General features: G+C 41.1%; 1 protein-coding gene and 1 long non-coding RNA gene across 11 annotated transcripts in view; one reads left to right on the forward strand and one right to left on the reverse strand.

Moving 5' to 3' along the window:
- SAP130 (Sin3A associated protein 130) overlaps positions 1 to 21,251 on the reverse strand; it is a 75,419-nt gene that overhangs the window by 52,560 nt on the left and 1,608 nt on the right. For 7 of the 10 annotated variants that reach the window (XM_019931823.3, XM_073807851.1, XM_019931822.3 and 4 more), the window contains exons 2-10: positions 20,962 to 21,079; positions 13,427 to 13,662; positions 12,554 to 12,712; positions 11,228 to 11,339; positions 10,091 to 10,215; positions 8,332 to 8,456; positions 2,598 to 2,745; positions 2,338 to 2,428; positions 2,025 to 2,129 (exon numbers count right to left, since the gene is read on the reverse strand). In XM_019931823.3, coding sequence (XP_019787382.2) covers positions 2,025 to 2,129; positions 2,338 to 2,428; positions 2,598 to 2,745; positions 8,332 to 8,456; positions 10,091 to 10,215; positions 11,228 to 11,339; positions 12,554 to 12,712; positions 13,427 to 13,662; positions 20,962 to 21,073 — 1,213 coding nt within the window. In that variant the 5' untranslated portion in view covers positions 21,074 to 21,079. The remainder of the gene's footprint in view (positions 1 to 2,024; positions 2,130 to 2,337; positions 2,429 to 2,597; positions 2,746 to 8,331; positions 8,457 to 10,090; positions 10,216 to 11,227; positions 11,340 to 12,553; positions 12,713 to 13,426; positions 13,663 to 20,961; positions 21,080 to 21,251) is intronic. The other 3 variants (XM_019931824.3, XM_019931826.3, XM_019931825.3) reach the window with 3 other exon arrangements.
- Positions 55 to 4,748, forward strand: LOC141279212 (uncharacterized). Its single transcript, XR_012333181.1, has 3 exons — positions 55 to 142; positions 2,860 to 2,944; positions 4,733 to 4,748. It is a non-coding gene; the product is annotated as an uncharacterized lncRNA (long non-coding RNA).

The raw sequence follows: 21,251 nt of genomic DNA on the forward strand, positions 1-21,251 counted from the left end.
TGAGTTACTACACAAGAAGAAAACAAAACTAGAGCATAAACCTGACGGAACTTCGACAAAAGCAATCACACTAAGTAGCAGATGTTTAAATCTGTTTGGACACTTCTGTCAAATGATTTTCAGATCTAGAATTTAGTAAATGGTAAAAATTCAAAGTTAAGTGAGCTGGGGAGTTAGAGAACCAGCAGTGCAGTAACTTAGGACAGGTAAGAAGTCGGTAGTTTTAGCCAAATGAATGAGCATTATTTGTCCCCTGCTACTTCCAGTGAGTTTCCCTGCACAGTGTTTGCTCTTAGGAAGACACGGTGACAGTAACAAGAACTGATCTCTAAATAATTCTCCACAGAGAGGGTTCAAGACACAACCAGACAGCCCCCTAGGGTACGCTGCCCCTCTTTACTGGTCTGATTTTCTTCAGAGCAACACATTCCCTAGTGAGACTCTCGACTATAAAAATGAAAAGAAGGGGCTTGGCTCTGACTTGACAGTGCTGCAGATAACTGATGACACTGTTAGGTATAGCCAGAAAACAGCCTGAACTGACAACATGGAACAATCAACGATCTTTTTCAACGAAAGTGCTGTAATGCTGAACCTCTAACCCCACTGCCAGACTTCACAGAAGTGAGATTAAATTCAGAGGGTGTGACAGAAGTTTGGTTTCCCCAATGCCAAGCTGGAGTGAGCAGTAACGTGAGAAAGACCGCAGTTATTTTCTCTGCTAAAAGCCGTCTGTGGGGCTGAGTACCAATTTAAGGGCTGGAATGGCTCAGTTATTTAAAAGAGGAGCAAGGGTTTCCTGGGTCCTACCGTTACTCTGAAATGGGACACAGCAGGTAGGGGAGACACTTCTGTGTCTGGTCACCAGATTTCTGACCGTCGAGCATGTCAGTGCGTCCTCTCACAAAAGACAGTCTTACTTCTAAAAGTACAGCAGATTAAAAATATGGCAGCTGTCCCACATCTCTGGGAGTGAAGGAGAGTGAGATGGCACACTCACTGTTACAGAACCAAGGCACAGGTAACACTAGAAACTAAAACCTGTCACTTGTGGGTGAAAGGAGTGTTCTGCCTCATAGGCCACAGCCTCTGCTTTGGAAGCTGTGACAGTAAGCTATCAACTCTGACGATAGGCATTGACAACTTGCCGGCCAAACCTTGCTGATGCCTGTTTTGGCCCATGAGCTAACAATGGGTTCACACTTTTAAACAGCAGGGGGAGGGAAAAATCAAAAGAAGACTATTTTGTGACACCTGAAAATGACACGAAATTCAAATTTCTGTGTCCATAAAAAAATCTAACTGAAACGCAGCCACACCCATTTGTTTACATATTGTCCATAGCTAGGTAGTTGCACACACCCAGGAGGCCTGCAGAACCTAAAGCATTTACGACCCGGCTCTATGGAAAAAGCTTGCCAATCCCTGCTGTTGATCACTAAAGTTTGGCTGCCAGAAATTTTTCAAAGATGTTTTAATACTGTAAATATACACATATTTAAAAGGGGAATAAGCAAAGCCTGGAAGGAATTTTAGGATGGTCATGAAGTACCTTGGGTGGCACCCAGATAAGAACCTCGGGGAAGTGACTTGAGGGTTAGCATTCTTCCCACTGTTGCATCACCCAGAGATTTTTCCTGAACAATCTGTCAGTGTACAAGGTCTCTTCACTCCAGATCTTTGCTTCTTCCTTGCTTTTCCTGTTGTTCTTGTCAAACTTTTATCAGTAAAGTTAACTTACTTTTTAAAAAGGTAAACATAGAAAAGGTAAAGGTTGATGAATAAGTCAAAAGTGGAGTTAAAGTGGTTTACTTTGAGCTCTCAGAGACGGTTATCTTCTTTTTTCTCCCCCTACCATCAAAATGCCAAATCTGTTTATGAAATAATACTCAAAGTTAAAGTCAGTGTTGCTTTGAAAATTAACAATTAAAAAAAAAATCAACACTAGCCAGCTATATGAAGACCTGGTCAGCGGGGCTGAAAATTCCTTGTAAGCTTCCATCTGCAGGCTGCACACCACTTACCAACCGGGATGTTTGAGGTGGTCACTGCCGTAGCATGGGATGAATGTGAGGGCATTGTCATGGTAACAATTGTACTCGTGGGAGCTTGTGTGTGTGACACCGATCCTGGACAGGAGAAAAAGGGAAATTCTTCAACAATGGCCTCTCTGCACACATTACAGATTCTCAAAAACCCAAGAAAAGCTCTTGGGAAAAAGAAAGAGAATTTTTCTAACCTAATTCTTGTTCTCTGCCTGAAGCTGAGAAATAAAGAATGAACCCACGCCTTATGCCTCCTTCCTCCCTGGCAGGAAGAGCAGGGCTGCCGACTTACCAGCCGTGGTTGCGGAAGGAATGGTGTTGGTTGCCAAAATAGGTGCTACCGTTGCTGCAGCCACTGGTGTGCCAGTACTGAAGATCGTTTTCTGTGGGGGGGGGAACACCCCACAACACAATTAGAAACAGGGACATCTCCCACCCAATCCCGTTTAAACGCAATCACTGCCTTCGATATTGCCAGGCTTTTAGCAAGTTTTGCACAATTCTGGTTTTAACCCACAGAGTATACAGATGGCTCTTCATCTCTGGTTTTACCTGAGCCATGGTATGGAGCTGCTGTTTTGGCGTCCCTAGCGCAGGGTGAGATGGCAGTGTGATTCTTGTTGTCACATCCCGTGACTGGGCAGGACGCTGAATACTAATTGCCGCAGACGGTGGATGCTGGAGAGACAGAGTTGGCCGACTGGGAAGACAGAAAAGACATCACGATCTATGACTTGTCTCCAGACGCAATGCAGGCAGCCAAGGCCACTTACTGTCTCATGCTGGATCACAGTCAGCGTTTTATTTTTCACAGGTCTGTGAAGTCCACATGTGAACCAATGAAGTTAACTGCCCATCGAGTTTCTCTCCTGAAACTGCCATAAGCCTCATTCTAAAAGGTATCAACACGTACCATGAACCAAATAAATTAATCCTTAGTCATACTGAGTATCCTCGATATAATTAATCAACACTCTCTGACCATCTCGAGTAAGCATTACTATAACGAACACGTTTCACTCTGTGGACAAATCTGAAGATACACACTAAGGTTCTAACTGTTGAGGTAACATTACAGAAAACCTTGATTAACGGAAGCTTAACCTGTGACCTTGAAGCGCTGACTTCCTTCCCCCAATTTTATATCATCCCTTACCAAACGATAAAGTTATAGTTATGACTGCCTCATAATTGAAAGGGATATCAACATAGACAGCATGTCAAATTAACTGGCAAGCATGCTACTGAAATTGCAAAAATGGTAAGAAAACTTGACAGTATATCAAAGTTGACATCTCAAACAGAGGGGAGAGAATGGGCTACTTAATAAATGATGCTAGGAAGACTACATAGCCATTTGGAAAAAATCAAATGAGATCCATACTTCACACAGTACACCAGGATAAATATGAAAATGATGAAAGGTTTAACGGAAAATAAGAAAGTACATGAAGAAAAGATAGAATTCTTTAATAGCCTTGGAGTGGCGGAGAGCTTTCTAACAATTAAAAGCTCTAAAAATCCAAAATCTATTAAAAAAAATCAAGAAATTTGACTCTGTAAACCAATAAGCAAGCCTCCTAACACAGTAAAACACACTACAAGCAAAGTAAAAAGACTCATAGGTGAAAGTGTAATCTTAATATATGAAGAGCTCCTAGAAATCCATGAGAAAAATAACAGCCCAATAGAAAAACAGGCCAAGGATATGAATAGTCAGTTTGCTAAAAAGAAAACACAAATGGCCCCTTAACAAAGGGAAAAGACTAAGTCTTAATCAGAGGAAGAGAAATGTAATTTAAAAGACACTGATATATCATTGTTCACCTATCAGATTGGCAAAAATCCAAAAAATTGACAGGGTACTCTGTTGTTCAAGCTGTAAGGGAACAGGCACTTTTAAATATTCTGGAGGGAGTATAAACTGGTACAAACCCTATGGAAGGCAATAAGACATAGGTATCAAAATTACAATCACATATACCCTCTGATCACTTTTGGGAATTTATCCTATAGATATTCTTGCACACATGCATAATGACAAGAGTATAAAGTTATTCACTGCAATATTATTTATGATAGTAAAGTAAAGAAAAGAACCTCAAATCCACATACACGATGGGTCATCATACTGCTGCTAAAAGAACAATGAAACTCCACGTACTGAAATGGAAAGCTTTCAACATACGTTGTTATATGAAAAAACCCAAAGAGGAACATATAAATCCTGAGACTGACACACTGCCGGCTGCAGTAAGACGGCAGCTTAGGAATCTATGAATTAAACAATTTGGGGGGTAAAAAGGATAAAAGTTAAGAATTACATGTGAATTCGACTGTATTTAAGAAACACTGGAAGGACACCCCGAAAGCTATAAACATGTTACTTTACAAAGGCAAAGGGAAAGGAACATAGGAACTTGGTAGACGTGCGACAGAGGAGTGATACTCCCTACTGAATACCTTTTTATGTTTTTGTATTTTGGAACCATGTGATTATAAATGAGGAAGAAGAAAACATGAAAAGTTGAGCCGTAAGGGTGAAATGTGATTGGGACCTCACGTATCCAAACTAACCAATGGTTTCATCACAGGGATCCTCTCTCAAAATGCTTTAAGATCAGAGCTGGTGGGATATTAGTGCATAAAACTTACAAACTGAATAAAGGATGGCTTTCTCCCTATAGGAAGAGAACTAAATGGCATATTATTCAAGTTCAAAGGAAAGCTGAAAGCCTGGTCATAGGTGCAACTATGACACCTGGTGGAACTTACTGAGGAGAAAGCCTACTACTGAAGACTGGATTTTTAATAGTTGATGACTTAGGTCATCAGAGTACAGTGAAAGCTGCCCACTCCCAGCATTTACAATGAAATGCATTCAGAGAGATACATGTACACATAACTAAAATAATCACAAATTTTAGGATGGAGGAATCTAATTATGGGAACAATTCTGAAGATACCTGTAACAAAGAAGAATGCCAACAGAATCACCCGGAAAGGATCTCCTAAATTCAAACTTAAACGTGCTCATATTTTAAGAGGTCCAGCTCATACAAAAATATACCCCCAAAAGAGTATTTCTATTAAGTATTTAGATATGTGAAGTGTTTCTGAAAGCACAGACTATAGTCTTTGATATTCATTTACTCTAATGAAAAATAACAAGTGTTAACACATAAAAAGTGTTAATGACCATTACATGTCAGGCATGTATTAAGTGCTTTATATATTAGTATTAACATATACATATTCACACACTAATATTTATACATTAACTTCCACATCAAGGAAGGTAATATTACGGCCATTTTCTAGGTGAGGAAATTGAGACATTTACTGTTCACCTAGCACTCCCACTTCCAGGAATACACCTTGAAGGCACACCATCACAAACATGCAACATATGCCAAAATGCCCATCAGTACATCCATTAGCTAGGAAGTCAGACATTAGGAATTTATCACAGTTATAGATAATTTAAGTAGAAAAACCATCTGATCATTAGGGTTTTTGTCCGTTTAATTCCCTAGTGTATTTCCAGTGCCTAGAGCAGTGACTGGCACAGACGAGGCACACAATAATATTTGTTACAGGAGCGAAAACGTAGTTATATGCTAAAAATCTATCTGACAAAATTCAATATCCATTTTTTAGTAAAAACAATACACTGGAAAAGATAGATAATTCAACAACATGGTTTAAAAAAAAACTACCCCTAGTTTTCACTGTATACACATTTATACCTTTTGAATTTCATCATACCATCTGAATATATTAATTTTTTGAAGGTACTATAAAGTTAACATGAATAACAGTCTATTTTACGTTGGGCTGTTGTGTCTCTTTGTACCTCAGGCAATATATTCAATTACCGAGAAGTAAAGTGTCTTCATTTTATTGAAGAGGGGACTAAGGATCAGGGAAGTTAAAAACACTTATAATGACACACAGCTAGTAAATGACAGAGCTAGTGGTTAAAGTTACGCCCTAGGCACTACTCTGCATGTAAGTGTTATTTTCTTCAGAGCTCTGTTCTGGGCCCTCTTCTCATTATATTTATTCCCGCTGGGTAGACTCAGATACCTAGAGCATTAACTGTAGCCCACGTTAATGACTTCTCAAGCACAGACATCTCTTCAACTACCTGTTGCCACAGATACACTCAGTATCACAAAACTTAACCTTCTCTTTAAAATCTGCTTTCGGGGCTTCCCTGGTGGCGCAGTGGTTAAGAATCCACCTGCCAATGCAGGGGACACGGGTTCGATCCTTGGTCCGGGAAGATCCCACATGCCGCGGAGCAACTGCGCCCATGCGCCACAACTACTGAACCTGTGCTCTAGAGCCCGCGTGCCACAACTACTGAACCCACGTGCCTGGAGCCCTTGCTCTGCAACAACAGAAGCCACCACAACAAGAAGCCCGCGCAATGCAACCAAGAGTAGCCCGCACTCGCTGCAATTAGAGAAAAGCCCATGCACAGTGACGAAGACCCAATGCAGCCATAAATAAATAAATAAATAAATCTGCTTTCTTTCCCTTGTTTCCTTTTCATTTACTTGGTCAAGCAAGGAAGAAACCAAGGAGGCATCTCAGACTGCTTCCAACTGCTAGACAAGTCTTCCGGATGGTCTCTAGTTCCCGACAGCTCTGTTCTCCATGCCCTATCCCTCCTTCGGCCCAGTGAATCACTTCTTGTCCATATTGCCGAAGGCTCTTTCCCTGGCACCCATGTAATCGATGGCAAGAATCAAGCAAGACCACTGGAACACTGCATGCTCCTGGCAAGACTCTCATGCCACTGCCTTCCCCAACTTTCATAGCTTCACCAGCACAATATGCCTGCAGGTCGTGAGGACAAATACCTTGATGTCTTCATCCCTGTGTCACTCACAAGCATCATCAGAGACCACCCCTCATTGACCAGATTCTCTCCCTGTATGGCTCTGTAAATCTCCTAATTGTACTGGCTTCACTTCTCAAACACCCAACCTTTCTACTATACCCTCTGGACTCACAATCCATCTTTAGCAAAATCTCCTGTATCCTCAACCTCTTCTGTGAATATATCCACTATCTTCTTGCCCTAATGAATCTTGGTTCTCCCTTGAGAACACTGCTTCCCTCGACAGCCCTCTCAACTGGGAGCCATTTTCTCTCATAAACCTCCTCCCCATCTATATTGCCCTCCTAAATCATCTCCTCCCGAACTCTTCTGTGGACTCCAGACTCATATATTAAGCTTTCTCAACATCTCCACTTGGGTGCTCAGAAGTCTGCACAACCTTAAAAGTGCCCCAAACCAGAGTCTGGAATTCCTCCCCAAACCTACTCCTCCCATTCTTCCCCATCTCAAGTTTAGGCAACTCCACTCTCCCAGCTGCACAGCCAACCAGCGCTGGCATAAGCATGACTGTTCTCATTCTCTAATAACCCCGTACGTGCTTCCTCAGAAATCCCCTCCGCTACCTTCGAAGTTCTATTCAGAATCTAACCACATCTTTCCACCTCCAATGACCATCTCTCCTGGATTCCTGCCATACTCTTTGAAACATCCTGCTTCCAACTTTGCCTCCCCACAGCCAACTCTCTCCAGCAACCAGGCTGATGCAGCTACTTCAGATCATGGCACCGCTCTGTTCCAAACTCTGCTAAGGCTTCCCATTGCCCCCCAGTGCAGGCCAAATCCTCAGAGTGGTTCCTAAGGCTCGGCATGACCTGGGGACCTTGCTACCCCCCAAAATTATCTCTGGCCACTCTCCTACCATTAGCCTCTTGCTGCCCCTTTATGCGGCAAACATACTCCTGTATCAGGGCCTTTGCACTTACTGTTCCCACTGCCTAGAATACTCTTATCCCAGACAACCATATGGCTCATTTCACTTCTTTCCATTTTCTGTTCAACTGCATTCTTATCAACAAAGCCCTTCCTGATCACCTTACATGACAAAGTAAGCTCCCCGCACTGCCTACCCTGTCACTCCAAATCCCATTCGCCCTGATTTTTCCCCGAAGCACTCTCTGCCACCTAAAAAACTATATATTTTTTAATGGTATGTCTCCAGCCACAGTTTCTACAAACAGAAACTCTATGAGGGCAAGAATTTCTTTTTATTTGTTCACTGCTTTATCCTCAGTGTCTAGAACACAACATAGCTCATTAAAAAAAAGAAAAAAGCACTCAATAAATATTTGCTGAGTTGAATGAAAGAAGGAAAAGAAAAGGGGAGGGAAGAAGGGAGGATGACAGGATGGCTGATCTTCAAACCCCCAAATATACCTAAGTGCGGAATCAGTGGCATGGGCTGCTGTTGTAGTAATCACTGGAGACTGAGCTCTGGTGGCCGACACAGTTGCTACCACAGCAGGAGGGATGGTATTAGAGGTGGTCACAGGTGGACGAGACTACCAAGAGAAGAGAAAAACGTATTTCATTGAAAGCAAAATACAGTATGCCCAAAACACTGCAAGTATAATTTGAAAACTGGGCCTCGAAATAAGGGTGTTTATGTCCAAATGAAAATAAATTCTCACCATTCTGATTACCGAGTTCTCTTTTCAGATAGGTTGCTAGAAGGCCAAGAGCCAGAATTATCCCAAAAAATCCAATGCTGGTTGGAGAGTACACAAGCCCCTTCTTTTCGAATATGACCAGACTCAAAATTCTGTCCTACGATTAGTACAGACTGGAATCTAGCCCTTCAGCTCTAGTTCCCACAGAGCTGTCGCTGGTCCTGGAGCAGACACTTTTCATGACGACACAACCTAGGGCTTTCCACAGAGGGCCTACTCAGAACTGGATGCTGGCTCTCATGCCATCTGAGGGCAAAAAAGGCAAACACGTGGTAACAGCATTCTTTACCAGCGGAAGGTGCAGGGTGCCCAGATGCTTTCTAGATGTTTCCATATGGATATACTTCCCTCACCCCTACATCTGTGTGTAAAATCTTCACCTGACTAACGAGTTCCACACTGGGCTTCACCCGCTTGCCCACTGTCAGATTCTCCAGTCATCTGAGCTCTCCTGAGTAGTCCTTCTTTCCTTCTCCTGCCACGTGCAGGTTAACTCAGCAAACTCTGCCCATTCTTGATCTGTTTCTCACCTGCAGACCTCGTCCCCATGGCGCTGCTCTCACAGCCTGTCCTCTCACACTAGGACTGCTGTGCTGTCTTCCTCACTACTGAGCTCTTGACCTTGGTTCTCCTCTTTCTCCAACCCTTCCTACCATTATACTCCTGGGGCCCTAATCAGTCTCCAAACGTGTTTTATTACCAGCAAGGTCTTTTATTTTGTTTAATGTGAAAGCTCTAGGCTAGACATATCTTACCCCGCGTCCCAGTCAGCACTCTTCCGTAGTATCTTAAACCCAGCTATTTCATACATGCTACCAGTCTGGCCCCAAAGGCACTGAACTTCTACCTTCTGTACGCAATTCAGCTAGATTAATCTTTCAAAGATATTTCTTTGACCATATATCAGTATATTCCAAAGACGCAGTAGCTCTCTGCTGTGTACAAAATCAAGTTTACAGTCTTCATCTTAGAGCCCCGAATTTAGAGACAGACATGGTATCACGCAGTAACACGTTATACTTCAGTAGTACTGAGGCCACAGGTTTCCTTGAAAAAAGTTGAAAGGCATGGACCATCTTCCTCAAAAAGCATACCTATGTGCATAAAATGTTTAGGGGTTCACACACTCCTATCCAAATTAGAATCCCTCAGTTCTAACTAGGCTTTACGCCACATTGTGTACAACCACCACTATCTTCCTCGCCTTGTTCACAGTGCTGCCCCCCTTCACGTCTCTGAATCCCCACTGCCACACCCATCCCAACCAAAAGCGTTCCCTTACTACCTCTCTCCTAAATTCCTACAGTGGATCACATGACACCATATGTAATTCAGCCTTCTCTACATCTTGGCAGCTAGATCCAAAGTCGCTTGAGGTTCAAGGACTCGCACAGTGCCAAGCAGAGTGAATGACTCAGAGTAGGCGCTGAACGCTTGCTGGCTGACTACCCACAACCCTGGCGTGCCTGGATTGGCTGGTGAATGATGTGCTGTACTGCCGGCTGAGCTGCAGCAGCATTTGGCAGCTGGGAAGTCGGCCTCAGGACCGTGGTTACTTTAGAACTGGACATCACAGCAGCAGCTGCTGCACCTGGAAAAACAGTATTTTTTTCATTAGTATGGCTTCCGGGCTCATGATTTAAATAGCTACAATTATATTCCCTATAAGCTCAGTATGTCAGTATTCAGCTTAAGTGCTTTATGTATACTTCCCATTTCATCATACAGAAAATTAAGAGAACGTGCGCTCAAGGGCTGAGATTTCATAAGATCGATAATCTGTATTGCTTCTTCAGGGGTGTTCTTAAATGAAACTGGGTTTTTTTTTTTTTTTAAACTGCAAGTATGTAGCAGTGAAGCACAGCACGGTGCTGTTATTACCCTGATTCAAGCCAAGGCTGCAGCAGTTTAACCACCAGTGAGAGTTCACTTGAACCACCACTGCCTTTGTACCATCAGTGCCAATATCAGCACTGACAAAAGGGCACACGTCTTAGTTTCGACCTCACACAGATCCCCCTGCAGTCTGTGAACCTCACTCTGAGAACAACCACTAAGTTACACTGAGAGAGAGTATTTGTTAGCCTGATTCTGCCGACAATAATTTTATCCTCTCCAACAGAAGGTAACAATTTCTGATCAAGTAACTGAAAAAACTCATTAAATTTAATACCTTACAACCTATCAGCACTTAATTGTAAGAATAAATTCATCTTATTGCCATGTGAATAAAAAGATTTGACTAAGCATTTTCACTAAATTTCAGAAATACTCAGTACTAACATTTGTGACTTATTTATTGAAAATGAAGCCCATATTTACACAACCACAGCTTTCAGGAGTTCCTCAGTATAAAGGACAATTTTTAGACCATACAGAAAATTTGAATTGCTCTGAGTTTACACACATACGTGTTGCAATATAACTATAATAAGCACCTATTAGGCCACACTAAAAATGTGCATTAATCTAAGTTTATTTCTGCTGTCCTGCAACTCTAAAAAGCTCATTCTGGATATGCTTTGTGTTACTGTATCTTCTACCAAACGTACACCTGTCACTGCATTTCAGGAGTCTGAAGAAAACACGCAGCCTTTATTTACCTCGAGGCAAATGAGAAGCTCCAATGTGAAGAGGGGGCCCAGGTGCGTTGCTCCGGATGATAGACATCTGTACGTTTGTGGTCATGATGTGATGCAGGTTACTGGGATGCCCCTGCAAGAAACAGGATGCAACGTTATTTCCAAGTGCCTGGTCTTAGCCACGGGTGCTTAGCCATTGCTTCTAGGAAGTCAGCTGCCTCCAAATGTGGGTCATGTTGTTCCTCTTAAGATAGTGAGCACCCCAAGGGAAAGGACATTTAGTTTCCTTTTCACAGCATACTGCACGATGCCCTGTGCCAGCAGGCATGTGGTAAGGGGCAGGGAGGACCCATCAACTGCCTTGAATCTAGCTAGCTGTTAGATTCCTATCACTGATGACACATCTGACTGTCCACTTTCAGACACTCTCATCTTCAATAGTAGTCTTTTACCCTTGTTTTCTTTGTCTTGGCCTATAGCTTATTTTTTCTTATTATCACTATTTCCTTTACACGCCACTGCACTCACGTATGCTTTATGCTAGCCAAGATCTCTAAGTAAATTCAGTCAGCATCCAACGGGCACTCGCCCATCAGTTCTGCAGCTCACCCCTACGTGTCCCTTCCTCACACCTGCCCGATCCTGATGCCAGTGCTTCTCAGGTGGGCATTCCAGCACTTCTGGGAGGACTCAGCAATATGACAAAATGAAAAACACCACAGTGCACCTTTTTGGAATACCATTTTTCTCCTGAAAACTTGAAGGGAGTGAGTTGTGAGATTCAGTTTTCATTGGTAAGTAATTTAAAATATTTAAATAAATCGAATACATATTATGGAGGAGGACTGCAATTTCAAAAAAAAAATTAAGTTAAAACATGAGACTTTAAAATAAAGGTTCACAACTGGTAGGCTGCTGAGGGAACCCGCCAGTCGCCCAAGAGACACACATCACCGTCCTCAGAGAACAGCCTTAGAGAAGCACTGCTGCTGTGAGGCTGTCCTCAGCCCACTGGAGTTCTGCGCCTGTAACCAAGCACAGCCGGACTCCTGTGCTCCTCAAGGTCACGGGCTGTCTTATCTAGATTTGCTTCTCACACTGCAGGGGGTGCCTCGTACACAGCAGATACCCACTACGTACGGGCTGAATGACAAGACCACTGTGCATACTGGTCTCACTCCCGAGGCCATCCTTCTCTGTCCACTCTCCTCTTGTCCCCTTGCAGATACCGGTGACCAGTTAATTTTTGATTTAGTCCAGTGCCTAATGTACTGCTGGCATTCAGTAAATAATGATCAACAGTTTGGCATCTCAGTTTGAAAATCAGCAAATTAAGAGGAAAAAAACCTGTTGTCCACTGATTGTTGCCACAGGAATGGCTGCAGCTTGAGGGATGCTACTCTCCATGGTAACGGTAACCTGCCCTGGAAGCTTGGGGGGAAGTGACAAGGTGGAAGGTGGAGCAGGAGCAATGGGACGGCTAGGCACGGTGGGCTTCGGGGGCGGCTGCGAACAGAAAACCACACGACACAGATCAACAGCGTTTCCAGCGATGCCCTTCATTCCACACACGCGCACAAATCAAACCTGGAGAGCGCCAGGAAGGATGCCCGAAGCCTCACATGTTCTATCTCTTAGCATCACAGCCTCGCCATTAAGGTGCTAGCATGGCCACGTTACAGATGTGGAAACACACGAAGCAAGGCTAGGTCCCTTGCTTAAAGCCACACAGACAGTAAAGACTAGAACTGGGAATAAAGCCCAGATCTGTATGGCTCACAGCCCACATTCTTTCTTCTATACCGTGCCGCCTCCCAAGTTTGGCTGGAAGTAAACAAAACTCCCAGTAACTGACACATATCCATATGGTTAATACACAAGGCGATATTCTGATACACCCAAATTAGCAAGCTAGCAAAACAAACCCTTGGAGAAGAGTGCCACTCCAAGATAAAAGCTACGCTAGCATGCCCATAACTTGAAATAAAATCCACGTCAAAATGGGTACGAGAAAAGATCCTGTGATGCCAACTGCCCAGCGGCACGAGACTAGGCACTGCAGAACAGCGCAACTCTGAGTTACAGAGAGGAGCTGAACTGATAGGTCCAAAAGAAAAAGCTATGATCCTAGGATACAGCCTAAGACTCTGTGAGCACTGTCAGAAATACTAGCCAGTCTTTAGCTGTCGTTCAATGTGAAATTTTAAACCTCTCCATTACCTTCATAAGTCCCTCCGAAAATGAGAGTGGCACTGCTGGCGTCAGATGTGCTGGCGGGGCTGTCACTGTGACAGGTGTGCCCGATGCAACAGCATGGTGTGTAGACAACATCTGCACCTGTGGATAGGGCCTTACCACAACAGGCTCTTGCTTCTCTTCACGGGACTGTAGGGAGCTGCTGGAACCCACGTGCTCCCTGGCAGTGACTTCAGCATCTCGACTAGATTCATCGTTGACTAGTGAAGACATGAAGGGTGAAACAGCGTGTCATGCCCTTCCAATATCAAATAATATAACAGCACATGTAAGAGTGGAGCTTGCAGTTAAGTTGCAGGGTTGATAAACTGACCGTTTCCTTCTAAGATTTTCTTAACAAGGAGAATTTGGACATCAAATTCCTCTGATGGAGAGCAAACTCGAAAGTCACACCTTTGGAACATGGGACTTGTTTTAAAGATTGTAATTTCCTACTCCTATGAACAAAGGGCCTGAAAACTATCTAGAATGACCTCAAATACTTGAAATTGTAATATAAGATATAAGACAATTTCATTTAAAATATTTATTTAAAAAGTTATAAAAACCTAATATTAAAAAGGTGACTTAGGGACTTCCCAGGCGGTCCAGTGGTTAAGAATCCATGCTTCCACTGCAGGGGGCACAGGTCTGACCCCTGGTCGGGGAGCTAAGATCCTGCATGCTGTGTGGTGCGGCATCCACCCCCCCCAAAAAAGGTAACCAATTTCTCAGTCCAAATCCCTACAGAGTGAACAAGTAAAGCTCTATCATTATTACAGTGCACGCACCCTTTGAGACTCAACAATTCCACTTGCGTGACTGTACCCTATAGATACACAGCATGTGTGCACAATGACTCAGGTACAAGTTATCTGTTTCAGTATTTTTATACTAGCAAAGGAACCGAAAAACCTACATGTCCACCAATAGGGGACTGGTTAAATAAATTATGGTATACTCACACAACAGACTACCATGCAACTATAAAAATAAAACAAGAAAGCTTTTTAGGTACTCTTATGGGAAAATGTATAATATATAGATATATTGTGAAAAAGATATATGAAAATACCAAGGTACAGAACAGAGAAAAAGTAAATAAAATACACACAAATATAAATACATTTGTATTTGAATATGGATAACGTATCTCCAAAGCATCTTGTTTGCCTGAAAGGAAAGAAAGTGGATGAGTGGAGGACAGGAAGGAGAGATATTTTTGAGTGTATATTCTTTTTTCTTTTGGAATTTTGGACCATGAGAACACGTAACGTATTTAAAAATTAAGTTAAAAAAATCAAGGAACTGGGACTTCCCTGGTGGCGCGGTGGTTAAGAATCCGCCTGCCAATGCTGGGAACACGGGTTCGATCCCTGGTCCGGGAAGATACCACATGCCACGGAGCAACTAAGCCTGTGCGCCACAACTACTGAGCCTGCGCTCTAGAGCCCGTGCACCTGGGGCCCATACTCCGCAACAAGAGAAGCCACCGCAATGAGAAGCCTGCGCACTGCAACGAAGAGTAGCCCCCACTCGCCACAACTAGAGAAAGCCTGCGTGCAGCAACAAAGACCCAACGCAGCCAAAAATAAATAAAACTAAATTTTAAAATGCTGTGAATTCAGAACACAATGATAAAAAATTTATTAAAAATCAAGGAACTAATGTAATGAAAAAGGAGAGTCTGTGAAAATATTAATTTGCACTATCATTTTCCCAAAACAGCACTGACATTATTTTTCTGAACATAAAGATTATACTTACATAAAAAATTTTAATTACTTGGAAAACTATAAAGAAAGTAAAGCTGCTCCCAAAGTCTATCCCCTAAAGGCACCAAGTTACTATTTTGGTAAAACGTCAGACACTTCTCAGCTCTTTAATCTTAGGTGGGTTTTTATTTACTTAACTTTTTATTTAACTATAACCTTCATAAAGACAAGTGTATAGCTCAATGAACTTTTACAAACGGAATACACCCGAGTTACCAGCCCCGAGATCAACAAGCAGAATGCTACCGCTTCCCCATAAACCCTCTGTTCAGCCTGATTCCAGTCACTGTACCTCCCAATGATACTCACTATGCTAACTTCTAAAACTATAGATTACTGTTGTCTATTTTTGAACATATATATATATACTCGTAACAAATGTACCTGGTTCTTGTCTCTCTCACTTATAGGTATAAGATTTGTGCATATTATTACATGTAGCCATAGCTCCTTCATTCTCAGTACAGTATGCCATTGCTTGAATAAATCACAAATTACCCATTTTACTCACAGTTAGTTTTCAGGTTTTTTTTTTACTATTATGAATAGGAATGCTAGTAATTATTCACGTGTATGACTTTTGGTGAACATTACCATTGCTATTGGATTCCACCTAAAAGTGGAATCGCTAAGTAATACAGAATATACACCACATCATTTCAAAAGTGCTAAATGAAATTCTATTGAATAGATGTACTATACCTTTTTAAACCACTATATCATCAATGAGCAAAAATTTCCAAATTTTTGCTATTGTCAACAACTCTAGAATAAATACCCATATGTACTCTGAGTCCTTGTTCAATGATCTCCTCAGGAAAAAAAATCAGAAATTTTCTCTTGGAGGAAAAAAGTGCTGGGAGAAAAGATTAACATATTTCATATTCTGCTATACATTGACCCTTCTCCTAGGTCATTCAGATTTTTAAAAATTTTTGATTTTTAAAACCGTTTTATTGAGGTATAACTTGCATACAATAAAATGGCTATTCTAAAGAGAGTTCAATGATTTTTTTTTTTTTACATTCTCACCAACAAGTTAGGAGCAGAATGGCTGGGTCAAATGGTAAACTTCATATGAAACTGCCGAAGTACTTTCCAAAGTGGTTGTATTATCTCATGTTCCCACCGGCAGTGTATTAGCGGTCCAGTTGTTCCTCATCCTCACGGATTCTTGACACACAGACATTCTAGTGGGTGTGTACTGGGTATCTCATTGTGGTTTTAATTAACATTTCCATGCTGACTGGTAATGTTGAACTTCTTTTTATGTGACCATAGGCCATTCATATACATCTTCCTTTGTGAAGTATATGTTCATATCTTGTCCATTTTTTAATCAATCAGGTTTATTAACTGAGGTACAATTTACATATAAAATCTAATTTTTTGTATAAAACTAAATTTTCACAAATGTATTCAGTACTGTTATCACAACACAATCATGACATAGAACATTTCCCTTACTCTAACAAGTTCATTCATGCCCCTTTGCAGACAATTCCCTCCCTCCCACCCCTACTCCTTAGAAACCACTGATCTATTGATGGTTCTATCACCACTGCTTTATCTTTTCTGGAATTTCATAGAAATAGAACCACACAGTATGTGGTCCTTTGGGTCTGGCTTCTTTCTCTCAGTAAAATGCTTTGGACGTTCATCCACGTTACTGTTTATAATGCTAGTTTGCTTCTTTTTACCACTGAGTAGTATTCCACTGTACGGATTAAACCAAACTTTGCTTATCCAGTCACCAGCTGATAAAATCTGGGTTCTTTCCAGGGTTTGGCTATTATGAACAACGCTTCTATGAACACTGAAGGAGAAGCCACTGTATGTGTGACACACATTTTCCTTTATCTTGGGTAAACACCTAGGAATGAGACTGCTGGGTTGTATGGTAAGCTTATGTTAAATTTTTTAACACACTGTGCCAAACTGCTTACCAAAGTGGCTGGATTACTTTGCATTCCCACCAATGCATGGGTTCTGCTTGCTCGAGAAGCACGTCAAAACTCGGTATTGTCAGTCTTTTTGTTTTAGTCATTCTAGTGGGTGTATAGTAGTTTCTCACTGTGGTTTTAATTTGCATTGCCCTGAGGAGTTAATACAGTTGAATATCTTTTGCGTTTATCTGGCCTTTATATAGCATCTTTGGTAAAGTGTCTATTCACATATTTCATCCCTTAAAAACAAACAAACTAACAACAAAAAAACACAAGCTGTTTGCCTTTTTTGCTATTGAGTTACAAGTTTTTTATATATTCCAGATGTAAGTCCTTTGCTGACACATTTATCACAAATGTCTTCTCTCATTTGGTAGCTTGCCTTTTTATTTTACTAACAGTGTCTTTTGCAGAGCAGTCATTTTTAATGTTGATGAAGTACAGTGTATTAGTTGCCTCCTTTATAATCAACGTTTTTCGTGCCCTAAGCAATTTTTACTTACTCTAAGGTAACAAACAGTTTCTCCTATATTTTCTTTTAGAAATTTTAAGTTTTATACTTAGGTCCATAATTATACATTTCGAGTTAATTTATGTGCACAGTGGAAGTAAAGGTCAAGGTTTATTTTTTTTTCATATGGATATTCTGGTGTCCTGGCACTATTTTGTTAAAAAGACTATCATTCCCCTATTGAATTATCTATGTACTTTTATCAAAAATCAATTGACCATTATGTGTGGGTCTATTTCTGGATCCTCTAGTTTGTACCAATGATCCAGTGATTTATGCTAATATCACATTGTCTTGAGTAGTGCAGCTTTATACCAAGTCTTGAAGTAAGGCAGTGGAGTCCCCCAACTTTCTTCTTTTTTGTCTAAATTGCTTTGCTATTCTAGGTCCTTTGGTTTTCACATAAATTTTAGATTTAATTTTAGGTTCAATTTTTAGAAAAGTACCTGATGTGAATTTGATTAGGATTCATTTGAATCTACAGATCCCTTTGGGTAAAGGAAAATACTGAGTTTTCCAATCTATGAACATGATAGATCTTTTCATTTATCTAGGTCTTTAACTTCTCTCAGCAATGTTTTACATCATTTTCTAAGCCCGGGTCATACACATATTTTGTTAACTTATTCCTAAGTATTTTATGGTTTTTTTTTTTTTAATGATACTATAAATGACATTTTTAAAATTTCACTATTCATTACTAGTATTTAGAAATATAATTGATTTCTGTACACTGAACTTTTATCCTGCAACCTTTAGTAATTTCACTTATCAGTTCCAACAGCTTTTAAAAAACATTTAGTATTTTCTGTATACGTGATGCTTGTGAATAAAGAGTTTTACTTCTGTCTTTCCATTATCAACTGATTTTTAACCTTCCCCACTGCCCAGATTTTCCCCTAATTAAAATTTTAAAGGAAATGGACAATTTCATAACTTTCCTCCAAACCTATCTGTCCAGGAAGACTTTGATTTTTGACACTTTCATTTAAGATATAAGGCACTGACCATTTTCCACTAAGCTCTTTTTGCAACTATGTATCGTTTCCTTCTAGGTATTTGAAGTTGTTTATTTTTATCAGAAAAGAACCTTGAAGCAGTAGTTAAGAGAATGGTTGTAATCTATACTTCTGTACTGTGAACATGTACTTGAAATCCTGCGATGCGTAGGATCCCAAATTACTTCTTCCAATAAGAGCACCAGGAAATATAGAAAAACATCTAACTACTTAAGGAAAACTTTTATTTTCTTTTTAAGAGCAACTGAAGGAAACAACATACACATTTCAGAAGTAAAATTATAGACAATTTGGGCCTAAGTCAATGATTTCCTTCTCAACAAAGTCTGAGGGCAATTATTGCTAATTGATACCCTTTTTAACGAGCAGTATAATTCTCGCAAATAGATGTTCAAAAATATTCTCTTTTGGGGTTTCCCTGGTGGCGCAGTGGTTGGGAGTCTGCCTGCCGATGCAGGGGACGCGGGTTCGTGCCCCGGTCCGGGAAGATCCCACATGCCGCGGAGCAACTAAGCCTGTGTGCCACAATGACTGAGCCTGCGCTCTAGAGCCTTCAAGCCACAACTACTGAGCCTGCGAGCCACAACTACTGAAGCTGATGCGCCTAGAGCCCACGCTCCGCAACAAGAGAAGCCGCTGCAGTGAGAAGCCCATGCACCACAATGAAGAATATCCCCCGCTCGACACAACCAGAGAAAGCCCGCGTGCAGCAACGAAGATCCAACGCAGCCAAAAATAAATAAATAAAATAAATAAATTAAAAATGGATTTCTATTAAAAAAAATTCTCTTTAGCTATGCTCCTTTAAATTATTCGGTTGTGGGGATTCCCTGGCACGCCAGTGGTTAGGACTTGGCGCTTTCACTGCTGTGTCCTGGGTTCAATCCCTGGTCAGGGAACTAAGATCCCGCAAGCCATGCAGCTTGGCCAAAAAAAAAAAAAAATTCTGCTGTGAATTCATACAAAAGATAAAACACTGTCAAAAATCTGTGGCGCTATAAGAATTTGTTAACCTCTACCCTGTAGCAAGGATAGCACATACAAAGAAGCATGGACAGATAGGTCCTGGCCTTCATTCTAGGAGGAGGCCCGACCTTGCGTTACTGTGGATGATGGAGTCAGTAAAGACTTCCCAGAGAAAGTGACATCTGAGAGGAAACCTCAAGGAAGAACAAAGAATTAGCCAGATAAATAAGTGTGCAAAGGAAGAAGAAAGATTGTGGCAAACAAACAAAACAAACCTGGACTGTGCGAAGTCCCAAGGTCAAGAAGGCCGAGAACTTATCATCTGTTCAGAAAATATGAGCAGCTACTATTAAGCAGGAGGAATAAAGTAGCTTAAAGTTACTTTAAGTCTAAAGAGAACTAAAATAAATTTGTAACAAAAACTAAGTTGGCAGGAAGGAGGCGAAGCAATAGGAAGGAGGCCACAGCTCACAGGTGAGAGACAAAGACAGAACAATTAAACACCATGCATGCCTGAGTTCCTGGTTTGAGCAATAAGTAGATGGTAAGTACCATTTACCATGATGAGGAACACAGAAATCAGGCTGTAAAGAAAGAGGAATAAAAAAAGGAGTACCTTACTTCACTTCGCAATGCCACCTTTCCACTTGATACACAGAATACAGAATTATTTGAAGGAGTAACTCAACTTCAGCACTGCTGACTGGACTAGATACTTCGCTGTGGGGGTGGTTAACGTCGTGTATTTAGCAGCATCCTGGGCCTCTAAATATCCAAGAGCACCCCCTACTTGTGACACCTAAAAGTGTACCCAGACATCGCCAAATATTCCCTGGGGGGCAAAATCATCACCAGCTGAGGCCACTGATCTTCAGCATTCAAAGAGTATACGACTAAAAACCAAGTTGCATATATGTGCGTATACACATCTTTTAAAATCTCTTTTCCTATACAGTAAGCTCCTGACAGGCAAGACCTGCGCCTCACACACCTTTGCATTCCTCATGGCATTATTATTATACCTCTGGGCCTTAATTAAATAAGAACACATTAATACATTAAAAAAAGTTCTTGTAGGCGTGCTTCACTGTAAGTTTCATGTACACTCTGTACCTGTGAATCAAGTGGTTAAAACAGGAAGAAAGAAAGCCCTATTTAAATTAGAACTGTAATATATCCATTTTTCAAATTTGATAACCTAGTATTTACTAAAATCCCACAAAGAATTTGCTAATTTTTAAATTAGAAAACTGGCAATATTTTTAAAGCAGGAAGCAATATAGAAAAATATCACACATCTCACCTGTTGCAGCTGGGTTTATCAATCCTGCAGAACCACTGTTGGCTATCTGTGAAGGAGCCTGGCTTAGCCCGGTGGAGGGGGTTCCTAACCGAGGAAACTGTTGAGAACTCATTTCCACCTGCAGTGCATAGGCATATGGTTATTACTGGATTCTGATATTAGAATCAATGAGAAAGTAAAGCATTTTTAGTACCTACATCTCCCCTTAGAAAAGCAAATGTAGCATCATCTATCTAAAATGATACTTGTTTTCAATATACAGTGCAGAAATGGTGTAAACTGTTTAAGCT

This window comes from Tursiops truncatus, chromosome 7 (assembly GCF_011762595.2).
Source record: "Tursiops truncatus isolate mTurTru1 chromosome 7, mTurTru1.mat.Y, whole genome shotgun sequence".
Classification (NCBI taxonomy): domain Eukaryota; kingdom Metazoa; phylum Chordata; class Mammalia; order Artiodactyla; family Delphinidae; genus Tursiops; species Tursiops truncatus.